Source organism: Taeniopygia guttata, chromosome Z, assembly GCF_048771995.1.
Source record: "Taeniopygia guttata chromosome Z, bTaeGut7.mat, whole genome shotgun sequence".
Lineage (NCBI taxonomy): Eukaryota > Metazoa > Chordata > Aves > Passeriformes > Estrildidae > Taeniopygia > Taeniopygia guttata.
In genome coordinates, this window is record NC_133063.1 from 20,956,338 (window position 1) to 20,982,411 (window position 26,074).

The following is a 26,074-nucleotide window of genomic DNA, read 5'->3' on the forward strand; positions in this document are numbered from 1 at the left end:
CAATAAATTGCATCAAAAATAAATTGCATTATTACTGCAGTATCAGAAATGGAAAATTATTATTTAAGACAGTGTTTTAAGAAGTATGTTTTTTCATTGGTTCAGATTATTTCAAGTAATAACCCTGGAATCATCCACAATTTACATTGGGAGTTGGCCCAAGACATAAATAGAACTTGGAAAGCTGACTACTTCTTTATTGTATTACACAACTAATTACCATGTATGGTATTTTTAAGGTAAACCAAGGTTGTCTCAGATTTGTCTCAGATTTGTTGTCTCAGCCAAACACTGATTGAGTAGTTTCTATCATGTGATAGTAGCAGCTGCCAGCAAAATTGGAGTGATCTTCACATTTTATATTGTTGCTAAATTATAAATACAGCAATATCTTTGGCAATAGTCTCTCAAAACATAGGCTTTTGATTGAAAGGCAGAACAAGAACTTTTTGGACTCTAATAGGCATGCTCTAAATCCACTTTAGTTTACTGCATTACTAATATGAAGGCTGATATATTTACCTGTTTACATAATAGAGTATGTGAAGTTCTTTTAATTTTAACAGACTGTAGTCTTTAACAAAACCTCTTACAGGAAACTTGAACACAAATAAATGTCTGTGAAGTTTTAGTACTGTCAATTATCTGAACTCAATTTTTATTCGTTGTTTATGTTGAAAGTTTGATAGAAGACTAAAAAAATTTTTAATAGTTTTAAAGTTTTAAAATAGAAACGTATTGGGGGATGTCTTTCTTTGCATCTGTATTTGAACTTTTGATTTTCAAAGTGAGTTCTGCTTTTAGACTGGGTTCTACTTTTCCTTTTGTATGGCTTTCAGAGAAAGATATTTTGTATTTTTAATAAATAAATTTGTAATAAAGTTTTCCTTTTAATTGAATGTGCCAATTTAAATCAACAGCATTTCTAGAGACTTAAAACAACTATAAATAATAAAATCAAAGGAAAATTTCTTTCTCAAGTTTTAAATCCATTATGGGAATAATAGAATATATACCTACTTCAACTGCTTATTTCTGTAATATGATTGTTTCTCTATTTGATTTCTGCACTGCCCCCATCTTGACATTAATATTAAACTAATGGAGAAAGTTATTCAAAAGTTCTTGGGGCTCTACAAATGCTGTCAGAGGAACTAAGCACTTGCTGTCTTTCAATCTGACATCTTCAAACTATCTTTAAACCTGTTATTAAAAAGCACTAGAAACTGAATAGATCAGCATTACATTTTGAAAAATTTATCCCATATTTTTTTAATAACCAAATCCTGTATTTTCCTATAAATCAGCAGCAAGTAATTTCCTTCTGGAAATTAGGCAGAGGCCAACTGTTGGAACTCAAAATGTCCCTCAGACATTTTCAGAGGTTCCAGGCCTCGGTCAGAAGCATTTTAGACCCTGGCAGGCAGCTGGAAACAGCTGTGATTTTGAGTTTGAGCCATGGAATGATTTACCAAGTTTAAAGGTGGAACAAGCAGTCACAAAAGTTTAGATATTATAGTAGAAGTAGTTGCAAATTAGAGGGAAGAATTTTTTTAGTGTTATACAGGGGGGTTTTAACACCTGTACAGGGGGTTTTTACTTTGTACATGGGTGTCAGAAGTTTTAAGATGGAAGAATGTAGGCCAGTCCTGTTCCTCCTCTTTCTTCTTCCTTACCTCCATGTTCTTGATGATGTTAGCACTTATAAATTAGTTTAGAGTAGAAAAGCACCATTTAATATAAGTAGTAAATATTAGAGAAAAACTGTAAACATGTATCATGTAATATATCATATAAAAGATAGCAGCAGCCCTGGGCGGGGAGAGAGAAAAAAAAACACCAGACAGAGAGGGTGTCAGAAGTGTGTGTGCCTCTTCCTAAGCTGCTGACCAAACCACAATAGCCAAAGACAATCTTTTAGATAAATTACTATAAACTACCTTAAGACCAAACAACAAGAAGCTACAAAGTTTTTCTTTAGAAGCACGAGTTAAAAGAGAAACTTTACCACCACGTGGAGCCCCTAAACCAAGCCAGGGTTCCGACAGCCAACAATTGCTTTCTCATCCTCTGAAGGCTGAGGTCCTGAAGTACCAGCCAGTATCATAATTTTCTTGTGCTTTCATTCTTTTTTCCTTTCCTTTCTGGGTGGTGTACTGACTGTGGGTGAATGTACTATATACTCTACCAGTGTTTCAAGCCACATGGGAATATATGTAATAGTAGCAATTTTTAATTTACATTCCCTCAGAGTAGAGGCAATCTGGATGATATATCCTCAAAGAGTGGCTTAGTAAAAAGATGTGCAATCTGCCCAATTAAGCTGACCAGCGGTACAAAAAATAAGCAATGATTTCAAAGACATCTAGCTGCATTAAAAACTTTTGTAATTATAAATATAAATGAACAAACAAATTTTTTTTTAAGAAATTGAAATGTTGAATGAATATTTTTCACTCTACCCTGAAATCATGCTTGGTATAGTCAAGAGAAGGTAATTCTTGGACTATAACTGTGAAATATGTTAAATAACAAATGAGCTTGGAGAAATATTTCTCAAACCACACTTTATGGGCAACCTATTAGTAAGACAGGAAATGGCTTTGCCACAAGAGCATGATAAGTTGTTGTCTGTCCCTTATTACTTGACAAGTGCAATAATCCACAGACTTCTGGCCCAAAGATTGAGTAAAATATGTTACAATTGTAAACAATAGTTCCTGTCCAAGGAATCTCACAGCACAAAAGAAGGGACGCACAATCATTCATAAATGAGTTTGTGATGCAATAGAGCCAATTCCAAACAATAAGAATTTCTAAATTGGCAGGTTGACTTAAAACCATGGAATGGGATAAGGAATTAAAAATATAACTGCTCTGCTTTTCCTTTTCTACTTGTATTATGCCTCTAAGTGCTCCTCTTCCAAGGTTTTCTCCATATAAGAATATATATCCATATACATAGAGAAGAATGGATGGATGGATGGATGGATGGATGGATGGATGGATGGATGGATGGATGAGAGATAGATAGATAGATAGATAGATAGATAGATAGATAGATATAGATAGATAGATAGATAGATAGATAGATAGATAGATAGATAGACAGACAGACAGACACATTTTTTTCTTCATTGTTTTAAGGGAAATACCTACAGGTAGGAGATTTTGTCAAAGCAGGCAGTACACTAAAACTTTTTTGACAGGAATAATATATAGTATGAAGGAAACAGTCTACCTACTGAATTTCATATCTATGTAGGTAGTCAACACAAGCCTTTCCAACTCTAATTCCAAGTAACAAATAACACAGGAAAGTCACATCAATAAAACTTTGAGAATAAGCCTCAAAGGCTAAATGCTGCTGTTCATATAAAAAAAACTCTAAAATCTTACAGTGGGTGTCAAATACAAAGGCTGGGTGTGTCTGTCTTCAGCTAACTTATGTGACTTTTTACCAAAGAAGAGATCCATGCAAGCCCACTCTCAGTAGACTTCAGTGAAAGTCTGTAAAAATTTGGCCTTTATTAGGCTTCCACCAGTCATGTAAGTGTTCACTTAGTAATATATTTAGTTATTCTCTGCCTCTAATAACAGTGTCTCAATATTTGTACTTATAAAAAGACAGCTTGAAAGATTTGAAAAGGAAAGAGCCCTGAGTTCACGTGTATGAACAATTAGGTGAGTCATACAAACTGGTTCTTTGTAAATGAGATCTTAAAGACAGGCATGAATGACTTCTTTTATTACAAGAAGTTTCAATGTGCCTCAAGATTAATTTGTGTTCTTTAGATAAAATCCCTTTCGAAGTGAAGTCTGGGGGAATTTTATGCTTTCTTTAAATGAGACAGGGATTTCACTGTTTTTTCTGTATGCATTCTTGATCACTAAGACACAGCACTGTCTTCTGTTGCACACTGCAATACATATTCTTGTTAAAATTCAGAAAATATAAAAAGGCATTGCAAATTCGAAAATGTCTGTATTTCATGCCTGTCCTGAGTCCTGAAAGGGATAGCTGATGCCTCTTGGATCTGGACTGGAGCAATGACTTTGCTGTGAAAAAGAAAACAAGCAATGCTTTTAATCTCGTGAAGTTGTGACCTCAGACCAACATGGAAGTTCCTGACAGTATTAAGTTAACATGATGCCTGCCCTTTAACTTTTGGTGTGACCCACCAATCAAGATATTGAATCCAATCATTCCCTTTCTTTTCTAAATCATTTACAAGGTCATTTTTCCTGTGATAACAGCTGGAGCAGTCTCCCAGTAACAGAAGCCAAAGGAGACAGGGATGGGTTAGGTATCTTTTCAAATAAGGCATCCTCTTTATAATTAGAATTATACTTGTCTTGAAATATATTTCATTGAAAAGTAGTTTCCTCAAAATGATAATTGATTTCAAACAGCCCAGAAAGGAAATAATTTGTCATCAACAAATAATTTGTTAAAAGTAGATGGTTGACAGAAGAGTCATGGCTCCAAACTGAAACAACACAGATTTAGATTAGTATTCAGAAGGAATTATTGACTAAGGATTATAAGGCTCTGGCACAAGCTTCCCAGAGAAGCTGTGAGTGCCCCATCCCTGGACATGCTCAAGGCCACCTTGGATGGAGTTTTGAGTAAATTGTAGCAAAAAGTCCCTGTCCTTAGCAGGGGGCTTGGATCTGGGTATTTTTAAGTTTTTTTCCAACCCAAGCCATTCTATGATTCTGTGTCATGATTTGTCAAAGGTCTTTTTCTGGCAGTCAAAAGAGAAAAGTTCTCTCTTCTTCCCAGGAATTTATTTTTCTCCTATATATCTCCAGAAAGTAATATATTTTTCAGCAATATAGTTTTCTCTTTGACACAAGTTAAATTCTGGTGTTGCTTTCTTTTTCTCAATTAGCACAATCTTGAAACAACCCATTCTAAAAAAAAAACTTCTCATTTTTTGCATAAACAGGACTAGAATGGAGTGTCTTGTCAACTAGTGTATTTCTAAGAGCATTGTTAAGTCCTGAAAACATATTTAGGGTAGATGGTTATCTCAGATCTCAGGAAAAGGCCACATATGAGTTGTTCACATGCTAGGAGTTCACATGCTATGCCAGTAAGTTGGAGACTTTTGGAAAACCTGTGATGCAAGATAAGTTTCAGACAACCACCTCATCACTAATAGGAGAGGCACTGACCTCTCCAATTAGACTACACATTAGTGTGGAAGACTAGTGTATTCCTAGTGCAGAACATGGACTTAACATTTGCAAATGTCAAGTGAGAATGAGGAGGGAGCACTATGCAAGGTCAGGGACCTTGCACTGTGCTATGTCCTCATGGCAGTAGATACTACACCAGTGGTAGGGGCAGGAGACCTGTTTTACCTGTAAGAGCCATGACTCTCTGATCCCTGAGGTTTGGACCTTAGAAAACTGTGACACAAAGAATATATTCCTGTTGCTCATAGTGGAGTGCCCATGTGTTTAAACTACAGACATGTAATATTTATAAAACACAAAACTGAAGACTACTGTATAATGAAATGATTTTCCCCAATAGTTTCAACTTAGTCACTGTTTTGATTAGCTGAAGCTTCATTCAAAACAAGATAATGTGAAATATATGGGTTCTGAAAAGAGCATAACTATAGATAAAGGTGTTAGAACAAAATTGTGGAACTGGAAATAAATTAATCAATACAATCAGAAGTACAGATATCAGAAAGACAGTATTTTTGCATGAAAGCTGTGTGATCTGAGATTCCTGATATGAGATGCCACTAAATAATTATGAAAGCAGATAATAAGATCCCATGATTTGACGTTATATTATAAGCATACTGCCAATAGTAATTGTAGTGCAAGACTGAAAAAAAACCAAACAGGACCTTAACTTGGATCATCTATTACTCTGTTTCTTTGCTGAGTTTAAAAAAAAAATTAAAAAAAAAAAAAAGAAGGAGTAAGCATGATCATCCTTGAAGAAGAAAGCACGTTTCCCCTTCCCTAAGTGCATAACTTACCACACACCCTCATTGTCTGTGATATACACCACATTTCTAAGGGTTGCAAGGAGAGAGTCCATGTGCTGAAATATCTGCCTGCCACTTGGGAAGACTAATTGCAATGAGAATTGTTTTGAAGGGTTTCTCAGAGTTGCTTATGTGGGTAGCCACAGGCTAATTCAAATAGTCAGGTGGAAGCTTTACCTTTTTTTTTTTTTTTAAGGTGTGAACTCCTAAAGTGAGAGACTACTTACTAGAAGTACTAATTTAGAAACATTTAAGTATAGCTCTTAAGTTAAGTTAGCAATAAAACATAACCACAGTGCTGGTGATCAGGTTAGCTTGCCATGCACTTGACTCAACAGTGAAGTGTTTGCATGAGGTGTGATGCACAGGTGAGTTTTCTGTTCTCATTGCCTTTCATCCTGCACTCAGGACAACTGCAGTGCCATCAGAGCCCTTTTCATCTCTTTAAACTTAAAGAGCAAGATCCCATTGGCAGTTATAGGGCCTGCAAGGCAAGAATGGGTGAGTTAAAGAGAGATGGCTTAGACTCCTATTGATGCAGAAATCTCTACCATATATTTATATTATTTCTAAGTGGTTAGTTTTAAAACTAACAAAGAGTAGTTGAGATAGTTTTCTTCTCATTCTCCTCCCATTCTTCCAAAAGTCTGTATGTTCTCTGAACTGTCATCCTGTTTCAGCCATCCCAAAAAAATAGCTGATCCTTTCACAGGATGTTTGAAAATTCTTCCATAAAAAGTCATTAGGTTTTTTAATATCACGTCTGTATGAATTGGCTCCCCATAATTCTGTTAAGAAGGTCCATTAGTTGAGTGTAGTGGGAATGGGCAGCTATATAAAAGTGAATATGTCCTTTTTTTCTGCATAAGGGTAGCAGCAGATTGGTTTTCTTCTTCCATTTGAAGTTAGTAACAGTTGTCAGCTGTGAAATGTGAAAAATAGGTGACATATGAGTAAGAATTGTCATTCTTACATTTCATTACAAAAAAAGGTAAAAAGTTACCTTTTTTTTTAATTATTTTTAGGTGAACAATAGTACAACTTCCTAGCATTAGTTCTTTGTTGTTGGTATCTTTTTATTTTGGGTAATAAACCATAGCCTGTTTCATTGTGTATGCAAAAAACACAAACACAAAAAAAAAAAAAATCAACAAAACAAAAGAAATAAAGTAAGAGAGAAAAGGAAACTTTTCATTACCTTTTACTTACTATTACAAACAATTACCATTCCTTCAGAAAATAGGAAAATAAACTGAGAAAACAGTGAAAAACTGAATCCAAATTTGGCAAAATTTTTGTTGATTCTTTTATATATGTGCATATATTTTGAAGTAGAGATAATTTGCAGAATAGTTTGCTCTCATGTTTATATATATTCATTCTGTATTTAAAATTCTTTTTGAGAGCCTTGGTGATCAGTCAAAATGTCATATATATGACATATGCACTTAGTATAACCAAATAAGAAGTAGAAATCCTCCATGGAATCTAATGTATATATGCATCTTGGAAGAAATATTAAAGTTTTCACAAGTAAAACCATACACTTACTGGAAAAATGTAATGAGCATTTGTATTTATTAAAACTCCTTCAACATTTGAAAATTCATTTTGTGTTAAAATTAATCTCAGGTTCCTAAGGATCTTGTAAATTCTCAACTCATATTGTCATTGAAAAGCACTAGAATAAACAAATGAGAGATTAAATAAAGGACATACAAATTGTGTATCTTGTTTTTCTTTCTTCCACTTTAGTTCTTCAGACTACCATAGAGGATTTTTCATTCAGTATATTTCTATATCTTTGAAATCACAAAAAAGAAAAAACAAAAGGAACAGGTAGGAACATGACAGTTTCAGACATTCAAGAAAACAAATTCCTAAAATCTTCCAAATTTTCAAGATTTAAAGACTGTGAATTATTAAAATGATGTTCAAGAATATTGAGAGATAAGGAAAAAAGTTACTCTTTTCTCCCTCGTATTACCTTAATATGTGGAAAGTTTCCTGACTTAAATGCTCAGTATAGATTTATTGTTCTAATTCTGAGAATATTAAGAATTGCAGCCACTTTGCAATGCCTGTAACACCAATGACCAAAACTCCTTTAAAGGTACAGGTGTTACTAATAGGGGATGAAAAGAGAGAAGTAAACTTTGCTCTCTGTTCTGTCCTGATTTAGCTCATGCCCTTCTAGTATCCTTAAAATCTTAAAATTAAGATTAAGATGCTTAAAACAGTATTACATGAATTTGTAGGACAGTTAAAAATGTAGTTTTTCATTATTAAATTGATTTTTTAATAATTCTTCTTTATTGGATAACTATCAGTGCATAAAAATAACTTTTCTGAGTTTTTTGAAAAGTGAAATTACAGGGATTAATCACGCAGTTTTTACTTGGATGGAATTCATTCAACAGTCAATGGCACTTGTGCCTAAACGCAAAATTTGAGAGCATTTTCAAGATGAGTGTTCTGTGCTCAAAAAGCATTTGTCTTTACATTCTGCCATTAGTCCAAATACAAAGTCTGACACTGCATTTCATGACACATGCTGCTCCACTAGCTTGTCTAGAAACAAGCTCTTTACTGCATAAAATATTTTTACTCTTACAAATCAGTGTCACAAACAATACAAGGCATTTATTTTTTCTAAAACCTTGTTGAATTAAAAATGTTGTAAATTTAAAAATGTTCTATTCCATTAAAAAATATAGCTTTAAACCAAATAAAAATATAAAGCAAACTTGCTCTAAAATCCATCTGGTTTTCATTTTCTTATGATCTATAATCAGGAAATCCATTCATATCTGACATATAATTTTTGTGCTTTCAGGTGGATAGCAGAATTATATGTTCTGCATATGGTCACATCTAAATTGATAATTGTCTAGGCAGAATGTAATTTTAAAGTATAGCATGAAGGAAGATTTACTTTGTACATTAGAACTCTTATGCATTTGTTTTACCTCTGAATGTAAATGCAGCCGTTCTCTTTGGTGGATTTATCTGAAAGTGGGACAGCTGCCTTAGAGCAGGCCACAGCCCTCTTGAATTAAAAGGGTATGGTTTAAAGAGCTGGTTTACATGCAGACTCTTCTTAACTTTAAACCACATGAATACATTCATCACTGATTTCCAAATGATGGGTTTCTGTATTATTGGTTTAAGGTCCACAGTCTTACATTCCTTAATCCTCGCTATACCAAAAGAATAAGTTTGGTGTCTGGAAATAGGAACTGTTATTATATGGCTTCAAAATACTAGCAGGCATAATATGCCATGAAAAACAGAAATCTGCTGGCAGAGAAATGCTTGCAGTAGTTCTTAAAAAGAATTTGATGTTTTTAAAATATAAATATAATCGCTGTTCAAACTATTTTAGATCAGTAAAGGTCAGATGAATGTTTCTGAAGAATAAAGCTATCTACAGAAGCACTCTTTCCCCTAAGCACTATTTCTTTATAGTATATAGTATTAAGTAAATCTTATGTAGGAAATGCGAGTTCTTTCTTCTGAGGTGATTTATTCTCCAAAAGTCACAGCTAGAAACATATAGAGTACAGTGGAATGCATTTTGCTATATATCTTAGGTCCGATATTGTAGAACTGAAAAAAACTCAGTAGTGCTTCAAACAGTTCCATTGCCACTCTCTAAGCAAATCCTTGTCATAGGACAGATTTCACAGACGGTTTTACATCCTGCTGGTAAAATACCTCCTGTATGAAACTGACACCAGAGAAATCCTACTTTTGCTTCAGTTTCTTCTATTGATCACTTCATGCCTTGATTTTCAGCATCCAGTTTGTAAAAGATGAACTTTTTTAAAACACAGTGTGCTTTCTGGTAGAAAATACTGTTGTATATTCAAAATGCCCCTTGTAATTTCAAACGTAGCATTAATTAGAGCATAATAGATAGCTCATCTATGTTGACAATAATTGTTCATTTTAAGAAAAGAAAAGCCTACTGGTACAAAATGAAAAACCTTTGAAAGCACTCTGCTGAATTTGCTTGGTAAGTCTAAAATACCTTTCAGAATTCATTTTGTTTTCCTAACTGTATGATATTATTAAGGAAATAAACAACAAGATTAGCTATGAAAAATATTTTAGTGCAAAATCTCCAAAGTCATTTTAAATACAGACTATTAGAAGTGACCTGAGTGCTCTTAAATTTTCATCATATTGCAAAGGCTTGGAGATCATGGTAATAGAAATTGTGAGAAAAAACAATCCAGGCCACAGCAGTTACTGAAAGTACCTGACAAGTACAGAATTCAAGCAGTTTTTGATAATTTTCCTGTGCCATAATACTAGAGTTCACTGTTCAGGGTCTTCCAAAGCCTGAAGTGGTGTTTGTATATTGAATAGCCTTTGACAAATTTTTCCATGGATTTTCTGATTTGGTAAGTACAAGTGGTCGATGCACTTAAAGATTAAAAACTTGAAAATCTTAATCAGGGTCAGACACACTTCATTATCCTAACCAGAGAAGCAAATTGTTGTCATGTACTGTCATTTTTATGCCCATATCATAGACATTATCAAATTTAGTTCCATAATCTATTTATGTTCTTTAGGGCTATAAACACCATTTCACACTGGGCAGGGTGATGGGGGGAGATATTGTGGTCTTGACTGACTTTGGGAAAACAAAGGAAATTTGGACTTCCAGGGTTTCTGACCCAGAGGCCTCTGCCACACTGACTAATTTATCTTCTCACACAAATACTAGGCTGTGTGCTGCAGCTTGTAAACAAAAACTGAGCTCAGAAAAGTCTTCCATAACATTTGTTTCTTTGGTATTTACCCAAGGTAGAAGTTTTCTCTTTCCATATTAATTTTCATGCTGTTCCCTCTCTATGACTGTGCAGTTTCTTACCCCTCGAGATTATGTAGACAGAATTTCAAGGTTACACTAAAAAGTCATCTTTTTTCCTAGCCTTTATGTAGGTAAGAGGTGAAATTAGGGGAATGAAATAGTGGAATGATAGGTCATTAACCTTACGGACACACAGTTGTCAATGCAATGAGGTAAGAGAATACTCTTTTCTAAAAAAGATAAAGGAAACTTTTGCTTGTGAGAATTGTTCCTGGGGCCTGCAGAAGAGAGAAGATGAAAGATATGGTGGTATTTTTCAATCAGGTTATGATCTTGCTCCCATTGATTTTAGTGTTTACAGAACCAGGTCCAAGAAGTGTAGTGAAAGTGAGCCGAAAGAATTTATGAATCCTCCTGGTGCTCCCCCCACCTTTTGTGGAAATCATAGCTTTGCTATACTCATCCTTTGTTTAAAAGCAAAAAAAAAAAAAAAAAAAAAAAATTAAAAAATATTATTACCTACAAAGGGCTGAGTCAGAAAAGGCACAATCTTCTGTAGATGTCAAGAAAATATGAAATAGCTTTGACAGTTTTTTTATGCCCTTAAATTATCTGACTTTTCTGATTTTTGTAAGGCAAATGTCAGATGTTGACTGTTACAAGGGCACAGTATATTGTGCTGTATACCACAGTGCTGTAAACAAAATTGTATCACCGAGTTAATTTCAGGACATCACAGAGATGTCAGCAGTCATGACAGAGAGCATTTGAAGACCATTTGTTCCAAATATAGCACATGTTGTACTTTCCTACAAAGATACATGACGGAGATATCTACCATGAGTTTTTGATTTCACAGTTTTAGAAGGGCTTAAAAGATACAGTGGGCTTCATCAAACTTCTCTCTCTCTTTTTTATTTTTTTTCCTCTTTTTTCTACCTTAACAGGAAATGGATATGGAAACCCCCGCAACTCACCAGGTCTGCTGGTCTCACCTGGCAACTTAAACAAGAATATGCAAGCAAAATCTCCACCTCCAATGAATTTGGGAATGAACAACCGTAAACCAGACCTCCGCGTGCTTATTCCACCTGGCAGCAAGAGTACCATGCCATCAGTGGTAATGCATTTTCAAAGCTTTTCTTTTTATCTACTTCAGATAAGAGTTATTTAGGAATTTCAAGGCTGGCTCAGGAAACTAAATTCTCGATTGTTTGGTTTTTCTAACTAGGGCTTGACAACAAGCTGAGGATGTAAGCTGAGCCTCTTTTATTGTTTGGGGTTTTTTTTTTTGAAGTCTTATTTTCTTCCTACCCTTTGTCTGTTGAGTTGCAAAGTAGGAACTGTCCTAACTGTGCACAGCCTAACCGTCTGCAGTCTCTCTCCCAGTAGCTGACTCTTTCCTGAAGTTGTTATAAAGGCTAAATTTAACCCTGAGCATTTCTAACCTATTATGTTTTTCTTAAATATTTAGCCAAACAGATTCTTAGCAGATGGCACATTAACAGTTACAAATTAATTTGAGCCGTATCACTGTGAGCTCCATATTTTGTAATGATAAGTAAATAGACAGAGCAAGAGAAAAAAAGGAGCATGAACTTTCTGTATCTTCTGCCAGGACTAGTAAAATTTATGCTAGAAGGTCGAATTGGGAAGGTGTTGTGTTCTTGTCTTGAACTTCCTTTTCAAAAGTTTATGTATCCAAGTAAAGCTGTTTTAAGTGATTTAACATTAAAAGTGAACTTAATTTAAAAAGGTAGTCATTCCAGTGATGCAGTTTTCTATTTTATAACAAACATTATTAAAACAACTTCTAAGCTGACTTCTTATGCAAAATCAATTAATCATCAAACTAAAACAGCCCATAAATGTGATGCTACCTCCTAAGTCAAAAAGTGACAAATAGTCCTACAGGGCAGTACTGAAAGTTGATCAAGACAGTGACAAGCTGTCTGCTTCAAATAATTATTCCAAGCCCCTTAAAAATTATATTTTCCAAGAGACTCTGTGAGTGGTCAGGTACAGCAAGACAATCTGCAAACAATGAGACTGTGGAAGACAAATGAATTCTTGGAGAAAGTCTTGTGCTGAAAACTGGATAGGTTGTTCCTACAATTGAGTCAACCATTCCATTAGAAGAAGGACAAATAAGAGATCTATGAGGTGTATATTTTCCAAGATATGCTCAGAAGATGTTTAATTTTCTGCCGCTATGATATGAAAATACTCCCTAAGCTAAAACCTGCATCCTGGTAAATATTTATATTTACTAATTTTTAATACTACTTTCCTTTGCAATCAGTCTGAGGATGTTGATCTGCTTCTGGTAAGTGGTAATGATGTTCATCTTAATAATGAATTTTTAAAAAACAGTTATTTTTATGATGTAGGTAAAATGTTGGTTGAAATAAAATGGAAAATAACTATGATGTGAACAAAAAGGTCATTGCAATTTTTTAAATGTAGCAATAGAAGACCAGATGCCTTGTTGCACATATTCAAATTAAGTATGCTAGAATTAAGCTTTCTTTTTTTGGTGATGCATGGAGAGCATGCAAAGTTATGTTTTTGAAGATGGCATAGCCTTATGACAGACGCCTTTTTTGGTGGCTCTTTAGCCCTTTTTTCCTGCCACTCACATAATTAGAGTTCTCTAGTGTAATTCTTACATTGCAACACCCAGTGCCCTGGAGTTAAAGATAAGTGTGTAACTGCTGTGCAATCTAATGGAGTAGTGAGAGCTCCGTCCCCTGGTAAGAGTTCAGTGTTCAGCAGTCTACGGGTACACCTCACTTTCAAACCCTAGCAGAGCTGGGTTTTTCTTTCGCCTTTTTGTTTGCTTTGTTTTGCTTTTTGGGTTTCATTGTTTTTTGTGGTAGGTTTTTTTTCCTATATAAGTGAAAAGGAAAACAATGGGAATAGAGCTCATATATTTCATTAGTTTTTCACATGATCTGTTTGCTACCCACAATAAAAGCAGTCTTACTAGTTCAGTTACCTAGGAGATACTGATGTAATGGGTTACTATGGTGACAACTGGTCTCTTGAAAGCTTGTAAATGATAGGGTTGGCAGAGTTCATCAAAGCCACATGTTAAATGATTAATTTCTAGAAATTTGTAATAACCTGTATTCCTCATGCACAAAACATTCCCAGAAAGCAAATACACTCAACTGACTTAAAACTGGTCAATAATATGTTTATTTTACTTACTTTAAAAGAATCAAAGGATAAATAACTCCCAGTCTGCTCAGTCATTGGCTACTCCAGTGGTTTCCGTAGCAACTCCTACTCTACCAGGGCAAGGGATGGGAGGATACCCATCAGCCATCTCAACAACATATGGTACTGGTAAGTATGGGTGCAGGATGCAAAGGATGGGGAAGGGAGCAAGGTGCTGATAAGTGTCTATCTCAGTATTAATAAATTAGTAAATATTCGTTGGGAGAAACTGAAAAATTCATAGCTGTTATACCTTTGCATTACATTTGCTTATTCTGTACCTGTCACTAATTTCAGACGTATTTGTTTCAAAGTTAGCTGATTTGCTTGAAGTAAAACTGATTTGGTAGCTTTATTTCACTGACTTTAATAAAAAAATTAAAAAAAAAAAAAAACCACCCACACACAACAACCTTCAAACAGTTAACAGTCCTTAGTCTTCCTTGGATATAATTTCATGAAGTTGAGTGCACCATGCTAAAGCTGTGATGGTAGTGAGAATAAGCAGCTTCACTGTCTCCAACCAGAGTTCAGTAACTGTTGGCCAATACAGCCTCCTACCTGCGAGGGTGCAGAAATGAAGTCTCAAGGCTTCTTTACAGTTCCTGTTGTGTACTGCTGCTGTACAGAGTGCACACAGTGACAGATCCAACATGTTTTGAGAACACGTATATTGTTCAGAAGCAGGCTGCCTGCTAGCTTCTGCAAGGAAGACTGTAACCAAAATGTTATATTTTTCAAGTCTTTCTGACTGTCCGTTTATAGTTATGGTGAATTTACAGGCTAAGGGTGCTTTAGATCTGCCAGATCCAGTAAAATCCTGCTAGATTACAGAATAATTATTAGTGTGTTACTTGCTCCCAAGTTAATGAGTTGAGGGAAGAGGAAGATTTACTTTTTCTGCTGCAGCTTAATGTGATTGGTGTAATTAAAATTAAAAGGCTTACAAAATGACATGAAAATTACTATGCTAGTTGTTGTTTAATTGCTTCCTCTTTAATTCTCTCTTAATTATTGTCTTTCTGTTTTCAAATCTAGAATATTCTCTGAGTAGCGCAGATATATCATCTCTCTCTGGTTTTAATACAGCCAGTGCTCTTCATCTTGGTTCTGTGACTGGTTGGCAACAGCAACACCTGCATAACATGCCACCATCTGCCCTCAGTCAATTGGGGTAAGCAGTGCTTTCTTTACTTTACTGTCCTACAGTGACTTCAACCTCCCCAGTAATTCCCAGTGTGTCAAGATAACATACCAGAACATATCCACTGTGTGTAAAAAATAGATTTTGCAAAGCTGGAACAATGTAATTAATTAAAAGTTTGCTAGGCAGCTACAATGAAATATTTTGTGTTCATGGCATTTTTTTCAGTAGCGTATTGTTTATTTTTTAGTTTTTATTTCCTTATAGGATTTTATTACACTACTAAAACCAAACACCTATATTGTATTGATGCCATATTTATTATTTATTTTAATTTCCAGTTACTGTTGCACATTTACAGTAAACTAGAAAAATTTTTAGATATTTTAATAAAGTAAGATTACATAATTAATTGACCTGAGATTAAGATTAAATTTATATAATAATCACATACTTCCTTCCGCTCTACTGTGAAATTCAAGTTACATTTATTTGGAGATTATTTTTATAAGAAAATAGCGTTGTTAAACAAAAGAACTGTAAGCTTACAAAACTCGTTGTGATGCGACTGTGCTGAGGAGTACGGGTATTCCTGCCCTCTAGTGGCTAATTTTGCAATATTTATTCAAGTTTCAGAAAAATACAGTGCTTAATCATCTCAGGATCTTTAGAAGTGTGAAAATTCACAAAGGGAAATCACCTGAACAAGCAACCTCTTGGCTCAATTAAGTGAACAGGTGTATGATTTTCAAATATTTTGATATCTACAATTTCTATTCAGTAAAACCATAGTGTGGTACAGTAGCTTAAGGTATGGTCAGACATGTTGAAATTTTGAAATGTTTAGCTATAAAAATAGAAGCAAGAGTGTATTTATGAGGAAAAATTTAATTCATTTACATTTGAAAGGAAAACTTTTTTTCAGACAGAGGTCTTCCACATATGCACCTTTTTCTTGAGATTGTTGCCATAGTGTGGAAAAATTTAATATTCTAAACATGCCTTAAACTTCAGAATTCTCCTTCTACTTTATCTGACCATTTTTTGTAACTTATTTTAATGTCTTTACCGTGTTGATAATTTGGGTTTTTAAGGAGAGCTATACAAATGTTTCAAAGGAAACAAATTTTTTAAACTTCATTTCTGTATAAATAAGTATATATAGATACAAATGTCATAAAAGCATACAACTGAAATGCTTGTGATAGAAAAAAAATAGTCTTAATATCTTTCTCTTATACTTTTCTTTGTGAGTTTGCAGTATTTATAAATGGGTCAGCATTTAAACTTACTGTACAACTAAAATCATAAACTTTCAAATAAATTGAAAGCTCACATGTTAGATATCACTGTATAAATAATTGGTACCACAGCAAGGAATGTAATAAGGCTATCTGGTTACCAAAAAAAAGTATAAACTAACCCCTAAACTAATTACATACTTTTTCAGATACATCACACATTGTGATCTGTTTCTGATTTGTATCACAGAAAGTCAAAGTGTAATGTCTGTGGCTGTGGGATACATTCTGAGTTGCTACTCTTATTATTATTATTCTTTCAGTGATTTGTAAGTGAATTCAGCTATGAAAGCTGCTTCACTCTTCTGGAGAAGTCTTCTATCACTGCAGAAAATCATACTCACTGAGTTCTATATGCCAGAGTATGTTTTAACTTTTGAATTACTTGAAAAACTTGAAATTCTGTAGAACATATCCTGATTTAGAATTTGCAAAATGATTTTTAAAATGAAACAAAATTACAGTCATCTTCACATACCTGAGAAAGCACATCCAGAAAGGTTTTGACAACATAAATTTCAGTGCTTAGTAGGGTCATATCCTGAAAATGTTTGGCAGTGAAATGCTTGTTGTTAATAGTAGGCTATAAAATCCTGTGAGAAAACAGTTAATGGAAAAGACATTCCAGGTCTCCTTCAGGTTTTGTTTTGCACAAGAGTCTAAAGGTGAAAATCAGCTTTGCTTCCTCAATGCATGACAAGAATGTGACTAGTAGTAGAATAAGATAGGCTTAGAAGCATTATCTTGCTCCAGATAAGTCCTCAGCAATTTCAGTAGCACTGTCAGAACCATCTTAGAGGTAATCAGAGATCTCTGCAACCAAGCTCTTAGTTCTTCAAGTTGACTGTGCAATTAGGGGCCAACAGACCACTTTTTCACACTAGAATAATCTATGTGGTCAATATTCATGTCCTCACTCATCACTTACTCAGACCTGCATTTCTAGCTGTGCATGAGCTTCAATAACATTTGAAGAACCAGACAGGAGATATACACAGAGTTGTTATCATCCCAAGCTCATGGCGCCGTCTTGCTCCCCAACTTGCTTCCCCCACATGGAACAATTACACAGCAGAGCTGTGTAAATGTTCCATGTGGAAACCAGATAGGAAGCAGCATTTCTCCATTTGGCCATCATAATCTGAACAAAAATCAAATTTTAACTACACTGGCCTCAAGAGGGACTGTTGTGCCAAGTTAAGATATTAATTTTCTTCATTGTCCCCCTAAAATGAAATGTTCTCATACAATATGTGGGAAAAGGTGATGTTGTGTGCATAAGTGGACTGCCCAGCACATATTCAGTGCATGTAATTGTACACAAACATTTGAATCATTTTCTTTGGTTTCTCAGTAGGTTTTCCATATCCAAAACATGTTTGTTTACCAGGGAATTTAGTGAAAGTTTCACATTATTATAACAGGGCATGCTTGGGCCCAATTAATGTAATTATATGAAGCAACAGTGTAAAATATGCATTGATACATTTAAGTGCAAACAGCTGTTTCTACACCTATACATACCTGTACAGGAAATTAAATCATTTTGCAGCAGACAAAATTCTCATTTCTTATTGTGTACTTTCCATTCTAAGTAGAGGTCAATCCTTTGTTTAGAATATAAATTTAAAGATTGTACCTAAGTACCTATTATTTCACCATTTGCATGTATGTTTATCAGTTTCCCATGCAGATTTAGCTTAGATGAGCTTCTCACAAAAAATGTTTCGGAAAATGTTAATGAAATATTCCAAATTATAATCAAATAAAAATATATTAAATGTCAGAAATACTTTCAGCAGCAAAAGGCTATATTTAGAAAGAAACAAAGGTGAATCAAAATAAGTGATACAATTTATTTTTATTGTTTTAATATTGCTATAAACCTCAGAAATTCAATCTTTACCTGCCAAAATGATTTCTTATCCTTTTAAAAAATGTACCAAAAAAAAGATGGTTCAAAATGCAATCCACCTGAAGCATTTATATAACTGCCGCTAATTTTTATGTGGTTATTATGTAATACTGCTGCTGCATCACAAGGAATCTGTAGAAAAGTCTGTAGAGATGCATTCTTATACTCACATCTGAGGCACTATTAAAAAGGCAATATTCCAGTACAATAATACCAGCTGTGTATCATTGAAATTCAGTTTATCCCTCTAGATTTGTTCCTTTGGATACTGTCACACAGTAGAATGCCAGTATGTTCCATGCAAACAAATTTGACTGAATATGGCTATTTTTGTCTATTTTTATCTCTTTTAATTATCCTGAGCTTTGCAAAGTGTCATGGAACTTGCTCAAATCAAACACTTCTAAATCCATTCTATAGGCTCCACCATCCTTTATTATAGAACTTTAAGGTTTAGCTATAATATACATATGTAAAATCATATGTAATCTTATCATACTAAGCTAAAAAACTGTTTACTCAGGTGAAGTCCTAGTATCTCCTAAGCAACACAGGGAAAAAAAAAAAAAAAGCCAGAAATGTATATTTGATTCTCTTTGGACTGTTTCAGGAAGAGTGGAATATTTCACTAAGTTGGAATGGCAAAGCCTTATATTTATGGTTTCTTACATGTGTTAATTTAATATTTACCGAAGCAATACAAAGAAAATATACTCTTTGAAAAAAGAAAAAGGTTGCATTTTTTACTGTAAAGGCTACTATTTATGAGCTCTGTAACTTAGGAAATGGCCTATTGCAAATTTGACAAATTTATCTGTATAGGAATGAAGGATTGATGAAAAAATTGAAGGTAGAACATGCTGGTTTGTTTTCTAACAAGATCCATTCATTTTTAAATGCTGCAGCAATTCCTGATAAAATCAGAGGATATTATTCAATATTGAAGACATATAATTTTATTTTAAATGTGTCAGAAGGAAAAAAAATCATCAAAGTAGTAGTAAGTGTTGTTTAAATAATACTCAGCTCTCAGTTGATGACACCCTAGGGAAAGAGTTATTTCAGTAAACTAAAAGTCTACACTAAACTTACCTGTGTCTTCTACATTCTTAGAAGTCCCTTTCAAATCCCAGTATTACACCTTCTTGCATTAAAAATACCTGCACCCTTTAGGTTTAAAATCTTGTGAAGTCAAGTGTTGCCCCTACTGCCTTCCTACCTCTGTACAAATAAATACTCATTAATAGCAACCTTGAAATTCTGTTTATTGGGTAAGACACCAACGTCAGCTTAGCAAATGGTCCCTGAAGTGGAACATAATGTGAACTGAATGTTGAAAATTCTGTTCTAATGATGAAAAGTCAGATTTTGCCAGGAGGTGGTGCTTTTCTACAAAATGTTGTGCAGTTGAAAGTAATCTCATTTCTCCCATAAAGTGTGTTCTCAGTATTCACTCTCCTCCCTGCCTGTTTCATCTTTCCTCTGCCGTTACCTGCCCAAAAGATGCACAAAAAAAGGAAGGGGGGAAAAAAAAGAAAATAAAAACTTTAGAATATTTGCATAGCTTACCTTTGAATAAGTTTCAGAATAGCAGTCTGTCTACTAGTAGCATCCTTTGAGCTTGGCTTTCCTATGGGCAAACAGTGTAGCTCTCTCACCTTCTACTGTTCCTCAGGTTCACTTTTGAAGTTTACCCAAATTCATTTTGGATTGAATCATAGATTTATGGATTTCAACCCTAAAATCATATCTACATCCTTGCCTGCCTGTGCTATTTTGTCGATGTCAATATTAGGACCAGTAATTTCAACTCTATTCTGAAAAGCATAAAAATTACCAGACCAGACTTTTTTTCTTCTGTTTTGCATCTGAAGTCACATGTCAAAACAAACCACAATAAAAATAGTTATGTGCATTCTAATTAATTGGATTAAACCCAGCAGAAAGTCCATGCTTCCCACCTCAGCTGATGCATATACACACACAAGTATTTGTTATACAGAAACCTGAATGTGGTTCCAACAATGCAAAGGCTCACCTTCCCAAACTTGTGTTGACACTTGATCTTAAAGAAAGGAGAAAGAGACCCTGAAAGTGAGACCTCTCTCCAAAATGAGGGCTTGTCCCCCTAAAGCTGACCACATCTGTTGTGGTGCTATCATCTCCGCAGTATTCATGAGTTCTGCTCAGACAACAGTCCCCATGATCTCTGCATGTGCTGGTCCTGTGCAAGCCTTTATACTGCTGTTTCATGTGAGTGTTTGTGCATATCTGGGGGCTCCATGCCTCCTCCGTCTGTAACTGAGTTTCCTTTCCTCCTACAGAGCTTGCACTAGCACTCATTTATCTCAGAGTACAAATCTCTCCCTGCCTTCTACTCAAAGCCTCAACATCAAGTCAGAACCTGTTTCTCCTCCTAGAGACCGTACCACCACACCATCGAGATACCAACAGCACACGCGCCATGAGGCGGGGAGATCTCCTGTTGACAGTCTGAGCAGCTGTAGCAGTTCCTACGATGGAAGTGACCGAGAAGATCACCGGAATGAATTCCACTCCCCCATTGGACTCACCAGACCTTCGCCGGACGAAAGGGAAAGCCCCTCTGTCAAGCGCATGCGGCTCTCTGAAGGATGGGCAACATGATAACATTATTACCTATTAGTTGGGATTTTTTTTCTTGCAGTGTGTGTGTGCTATACCTTAATGGGAGGGGGGTGGGGGGAAGGGTTCATATGCATTATATGTGCCGTGTGTGAAAAAAAAGTCAGGTACTCTGTTTTGTAAAAGTACTTTTAACTTGCCTCAGTGATGCAGTATAACGATAAACAGAAATGCTGAGATCAGCTTAGCACTTGAGTTGTACAACAGAACACTTGTACAAAATAGATTTTAAGGCTAACTTCTTTTCACTGTTGTGCTCCCTTGCAAAATGTATGTTACAATAGATAGTGTCATGTTGCAGGTTCAACGTTATTTACAATGTAAATAGACAAAATGAAAACATTTGCCAGAAATGGCAGATCTTTACTGAGAGAGAAAGCAGCTGTTATACAACATATAGAAAATGTACAGATGTTTTGACAGATCCAGCAGTTGGGTGGCCATGAATTTATGCTAGAAAGAGACTGAGTCACCTAACATACTTAAAATGCTCACAAGCATGCAGGCATTTTGTTAGAGTATGGCACTCAGTTAAGAAGGATCAAACCATTTTAAGAGGACCATACTTATAGAGTTCAAGGGCTGATATATTTAATTTCCAAAATTCTGGGTCTGCATCACTTATTAAATAAAAAAGTATAAAAATATGTACATTACATTTTGCTTATTTTCATATTAAAAAGTAAGACAGAGTTTGCAAAGCATTTGTGGCTTTTGTAGTTTCCTTAAGCCCAAATTTGTTCTTTTTTCTTTGATAGCTTTGCTAATCTTTTAAGCAGTCCTGAGGAAACAAGCAAAAAGGACTTTTTGTATAGAAAGCACTGCCCTAAGCCTTGAGGAACTCCATGCTTTGCTAATCAAGATAACTGTTTTCTCTTTGCAGAAGTTTTGTTTTTGAAATGTGTATTTCTAATTATATAAAATATTAAGAATCTTTAAAAAAAATCTGTGAAATTAACATGCTTGTGTATAGCTTTCTAATATATATAATAATTATGGTAATAGTTTTTGTTCTCTTGATAGTGGGGAATTATATTTGTGCAGTTGCACATTTAACTATTTTCTTTCGGTTTTCTTTTAGTGGGTATACATTTTACAGATCAAAGTCAGCTGCTGAAAGACTGATCTGTAAACAATTAGACTTTACCCATAGTGTAACAACTTAAATCATTTTAATACAGCATTTTACAATCAGTTGGGTGAACTGTCATCCATTGTATATACTGATTAGTTCTTTCATGCTGTTTTGTGCATTGTAACAAGTTAAGGGCCCTTCCATTACATAACGTCCTGCGTATCTTGTAGTTTTCCATGGGTTAAATGACAAAGTGGCGTAACTTGGCCCTTTCTCATTAATGAAGCTGGTATTCTGCCTGTCTGAATGGAATGTGCAGCTCTAACGGCTGTAAGCTACGTGAGTGCAGGTAAATGTGTGCCGAAGCAGCAGGGGGAGGCAAAGGGAGGGATCGGCACAAAAGTGCCTGTTGTGTAGATTCTTCCCCTCTCACAGACATAAAACTCTTAAAGAGATTATCAGTTAAAGGGTGGTTCAAAATCAGTTGGTTTTACACAGGCAATATTGGCCATCTGGTTCTCATGGACCTCTGCAGTCACATCATCTCACTGTGGGCACATTGTTGAGCAACACTCCCTGTGTGTTTACACCGGAATAGGACTTGCTTCAGCACATGGCATCAACATTTTCTCCAGCCTCATATTGTTCCTTTGACTAAGATAGCTTGACCAGAGGGAATGTGCCATTTTCTTCAAGTCCCTCTTTGTCCCTCTTGTCTGTTAGAAAAAAAAATGGTATGTTCAAGTGTTTCAGTTTAATCTTTCTGTTGGAGGGGAAAAGTGTTTAAGCAAAATGTTAGTGCCATAGTAAAAGTGTAATATTTCTCATTTTTTCAAGAGTCCTTCTAGGTCTCAACTACATCCATTGACATTATGATGAAAAATATAGCTGCAACAGCAAAATGTCAACACAAAGTACTTTGAAGTGAAATCCACACTCTTTCCACCTATACATGCAGTTGCTGTGCACTGCTAAATGATGGAGTGTACCTCTCTGTAGTAGAGAATGATGATCAGACTACAGTGTGCATTAGGACATAGGCTCTTCACTTACCATGACCTTACAGAAGCCTGCCTTACAGGCACTTTCAGCCGTGCAGGGGCTAGTACATAATCTGGAAACTCTTTAAGCAGAATACTGTGCTACTTTTGCATTCATTTTACCTCGTGTAGCAAACTGCAGGGTAAACAAAGATACGCATGTTTAAAAAAATAAAACCAAAAAATAAATAAAAAATTCAAAACAAAACAAAACAAAAAGATAAAATGGGGCCCATAATTAATTTTAAAACACAAAAACCCTGTGTTTTAAACCACTTTCTTCACCCTCAGATTAACATGTACTCATATTCTTTTTTGAGAATTTTAAACTTTAGTGTGTCAAAAATATGCAAATGTATCACAAATATACCTTGTCATTTCAAGAAAAAATACAATTTTATTGGAATAGTAATAGAAACTCCTCAGTGGGGAAGGGGATTTGGTCTACTGATATATTAAAAATAGCCATATTAATAGTTTACCTTGCGATTTGCCCCAGCAGCACATGAAAAAAAATGAAAGATATCATTTAATGAAGATGCAGTGTATAATATTACTGCAAGTAACTAAGCAGAAAGTAGCATGAAAAGTATTGCCTGGGCAATTTATATTAACTCTGACAGTGATTTTTTGTATAAACACAAGTAGAACAGAATCACATGAAAATAAATGCCAGTTAGCCTTCTTGTTCCTGCTGCAGAAGGCGACTAACTTATACTGGCAAAACTGTGGGGGATAATGCATATTTGCAAACTGATCTAATGATAAGAAGCACAACTTTGATTGTGAAGTCACTTTCCGTAAACTATAACTGTCTACCTTTCTTTTATCTTTTATCTGTATCTTACCATTTATTGTATTTGCAGAAGCTAATTTGGGTTTATTGTGTGATTCCTTTGTATTTAAGGAGTTTGGGGCAGAGCCCTGAAAGAGTATTAACATTTATTTTACCTTAACCCATGCTATATGATGTTTTAGGCAACATTCTTAATTGTAAGTTCAAACACCTGAAGTGGCATTCTAGACACCTGCTATTGTTATAGATAAGCTAGTCTCTATTAAAAGGTGTTGTCAGTTAGTGTTTAATTGCTAGTGACAATTATATGATATACTCTATCTGCACAACATATATATTGTATGCATTGAGCCATTCACAGTAAAGCTGCTTTCATTTCAGTGTCTCTCAAAAATTGTGGTTTATAACAAAATGGCTTATATTTTTCCCAGAAGAGGAATTTAGCAGTTTTTAATGACTAGTGTACAAATTAGCTGTTGTCCTCAGATCTTTTTTCAGGTAAAGCTAGCATAACAATTGAACTCACAGGCTGTTTTCAAGGACATCAACCCTTTTGTATTGTATTTGCAATCCTATATACCCACTTTTATCTGTAGTCTAACAGCTGTTTTGTTCTCCTTCTTCCTTCACCTTGAAGGTAAATGCTTTGTAATTTTTTAAAAGCCACTTGAAACCTCAATAAAGGCTGTTGCCTAAACATGGCATACTTCATCTGTTCCTGTTTGTGCCATCTGCTGTGATGTCGTCAGTTATATGGCATTAATTTCCTGCCACTACAGGTCTCTTGAAGGACTGATGGAACATTGGTGTCTGTTAGAACGCTTCAGACTGTAGATGTAATAAAAGGCTTTTGTTAATATATTTTAACCAAAGATGTGGAGCAATCCAAGCTTTGAGCCACAGACTTTCTGCATGAAAACTATCCATTTGATTATTTTCATAGTCACATGTTTCATTTCTACCTTCCCTTCTCATACCTCAAATTGATCCATACCTCTGTTTGATTCAAGAAAAAGGTCATTTAAGAAAGTAATTTTTTAAAAAATTAAAAATTAAAAATGCAGTGCTAAAGTCTTTTGTGTATTTAATATCAGACCTGGGTTACCACAGGCATTACTTGGATTGCTTCAGATGGTTTGTTGTATCCTTTTTTTCTTTCTTTCTTCTCTTTCATGGGGATTTGCTTCCATAAAATAATGGTGATAACAAAATAGCTTGTAAATGGGAGCATACAAGCATTTGCAACAAATATTAAAGTAGAGGCTCACAGCGGCATAAGCTGGACTTTGTCGCCACTAGATGACAAGATGTTATAACTAAGTTAAACCACATCTGTGTATCTCAAGGGACTTAATTCAGCTGTCTGTAGTGAACAAAAATGGGAAAATTTCAAAAGATTCTCCTGCTGGAAATAAGGTATAATTTGTATTTTGCAGACAAATCAGTAAAGTTACTGGCTTTCTTAGTGATATGGTGTCCGTTGTGCATTTTTTTATTAATTTAAATAGTGTTCAGTTTTCACTGTTTCACAATATAACACATGAGAGAATCAGCGCTTTAACTACCAGCAGCTGTCTCAAGGTCCCTTACCGATTATTTGTGCTTGCTTTGAAAGCTAAGCAATATTTTCTGGCACACATTACCCCACATTACCAAGTCAGGGAAATCCCATCACTGCTCTGGAGTCATTGCCATTTGGAATGAGGCCATCTGAATCTGCCCTTAGCAGAGGAGCTAGGTGAAAAAATGCCTGGTTTTCAGCTGCATAATTAACTGACAGATAATCTAAACTCCCATATATACATATCCTGTGAATTATACCCTTGGGGACAACCATGCAAAAACCCTCCAAAAAATGCGTGTTCTATCTCAAAATAATATATCATTGGATCTGCGCTCTGTCTATACTCTAGAAAAACTGCATAAGGACTGTGTCAGAACAGATCTGTTTACCTTTCTATACTTTTTTCTCAGACTGTTTGTTTGTTTGTTTGTTTGTTTGTTTATTGGGAGGTACAGGGGATTTTTCAACTAATATTTATAGTTTCAGAGTTTGAGAATAAAAGAATCACTTT

The 26,074-nt window shown here is 34.9% G+C and overlaps 1 protein-coding gene across 17 annotated transcripts in view; it reads left to right on the forward strand.

Moving 5' to 3' along the window:
• MEF2C (myocyte enhancer factor 2C) overlaps nt 1–25,468 on the forward strand; it is a 118,291-nt gene extending 92,823 nt beyond the window's left edge. For 8 of the 17 annotated variants that reach the window (XM_041711367.2, XM_041711366.2, XM_012577424.5 and 5 more), the window contains 5 exons: nt 11,790–11,962; nt 13,145–13,168; nt 14,064–14,193; nt 15,103–15,238; nt 20,749–25,468. In XM_041711367.2, the coding sequence (XP_041567301.1) occupies nt 11,790–11,962; nt 13,145–13,168; nt 14,064–14,193; nt 15,103–15,238; nt 20,749–21,070 (785 nt within the window). In that variant the 3' untranslated portion in view covers nt 21,071–25,468. The remainder of the gene's footprint in view (nt 1–11,789; nt 11,963–13,144; nt 13,169–14,063; nt 14,194–15,102; nt 15,239–20,748) is intronic. The other 9 variants (XM_032744473.3, XM_032744472.3, XM_032744471.3 and 6 more) reach the window with 3 other exon arrangements.
• Nucleotides 25,469–26,074: the final 606 nt, after the last annotated feature.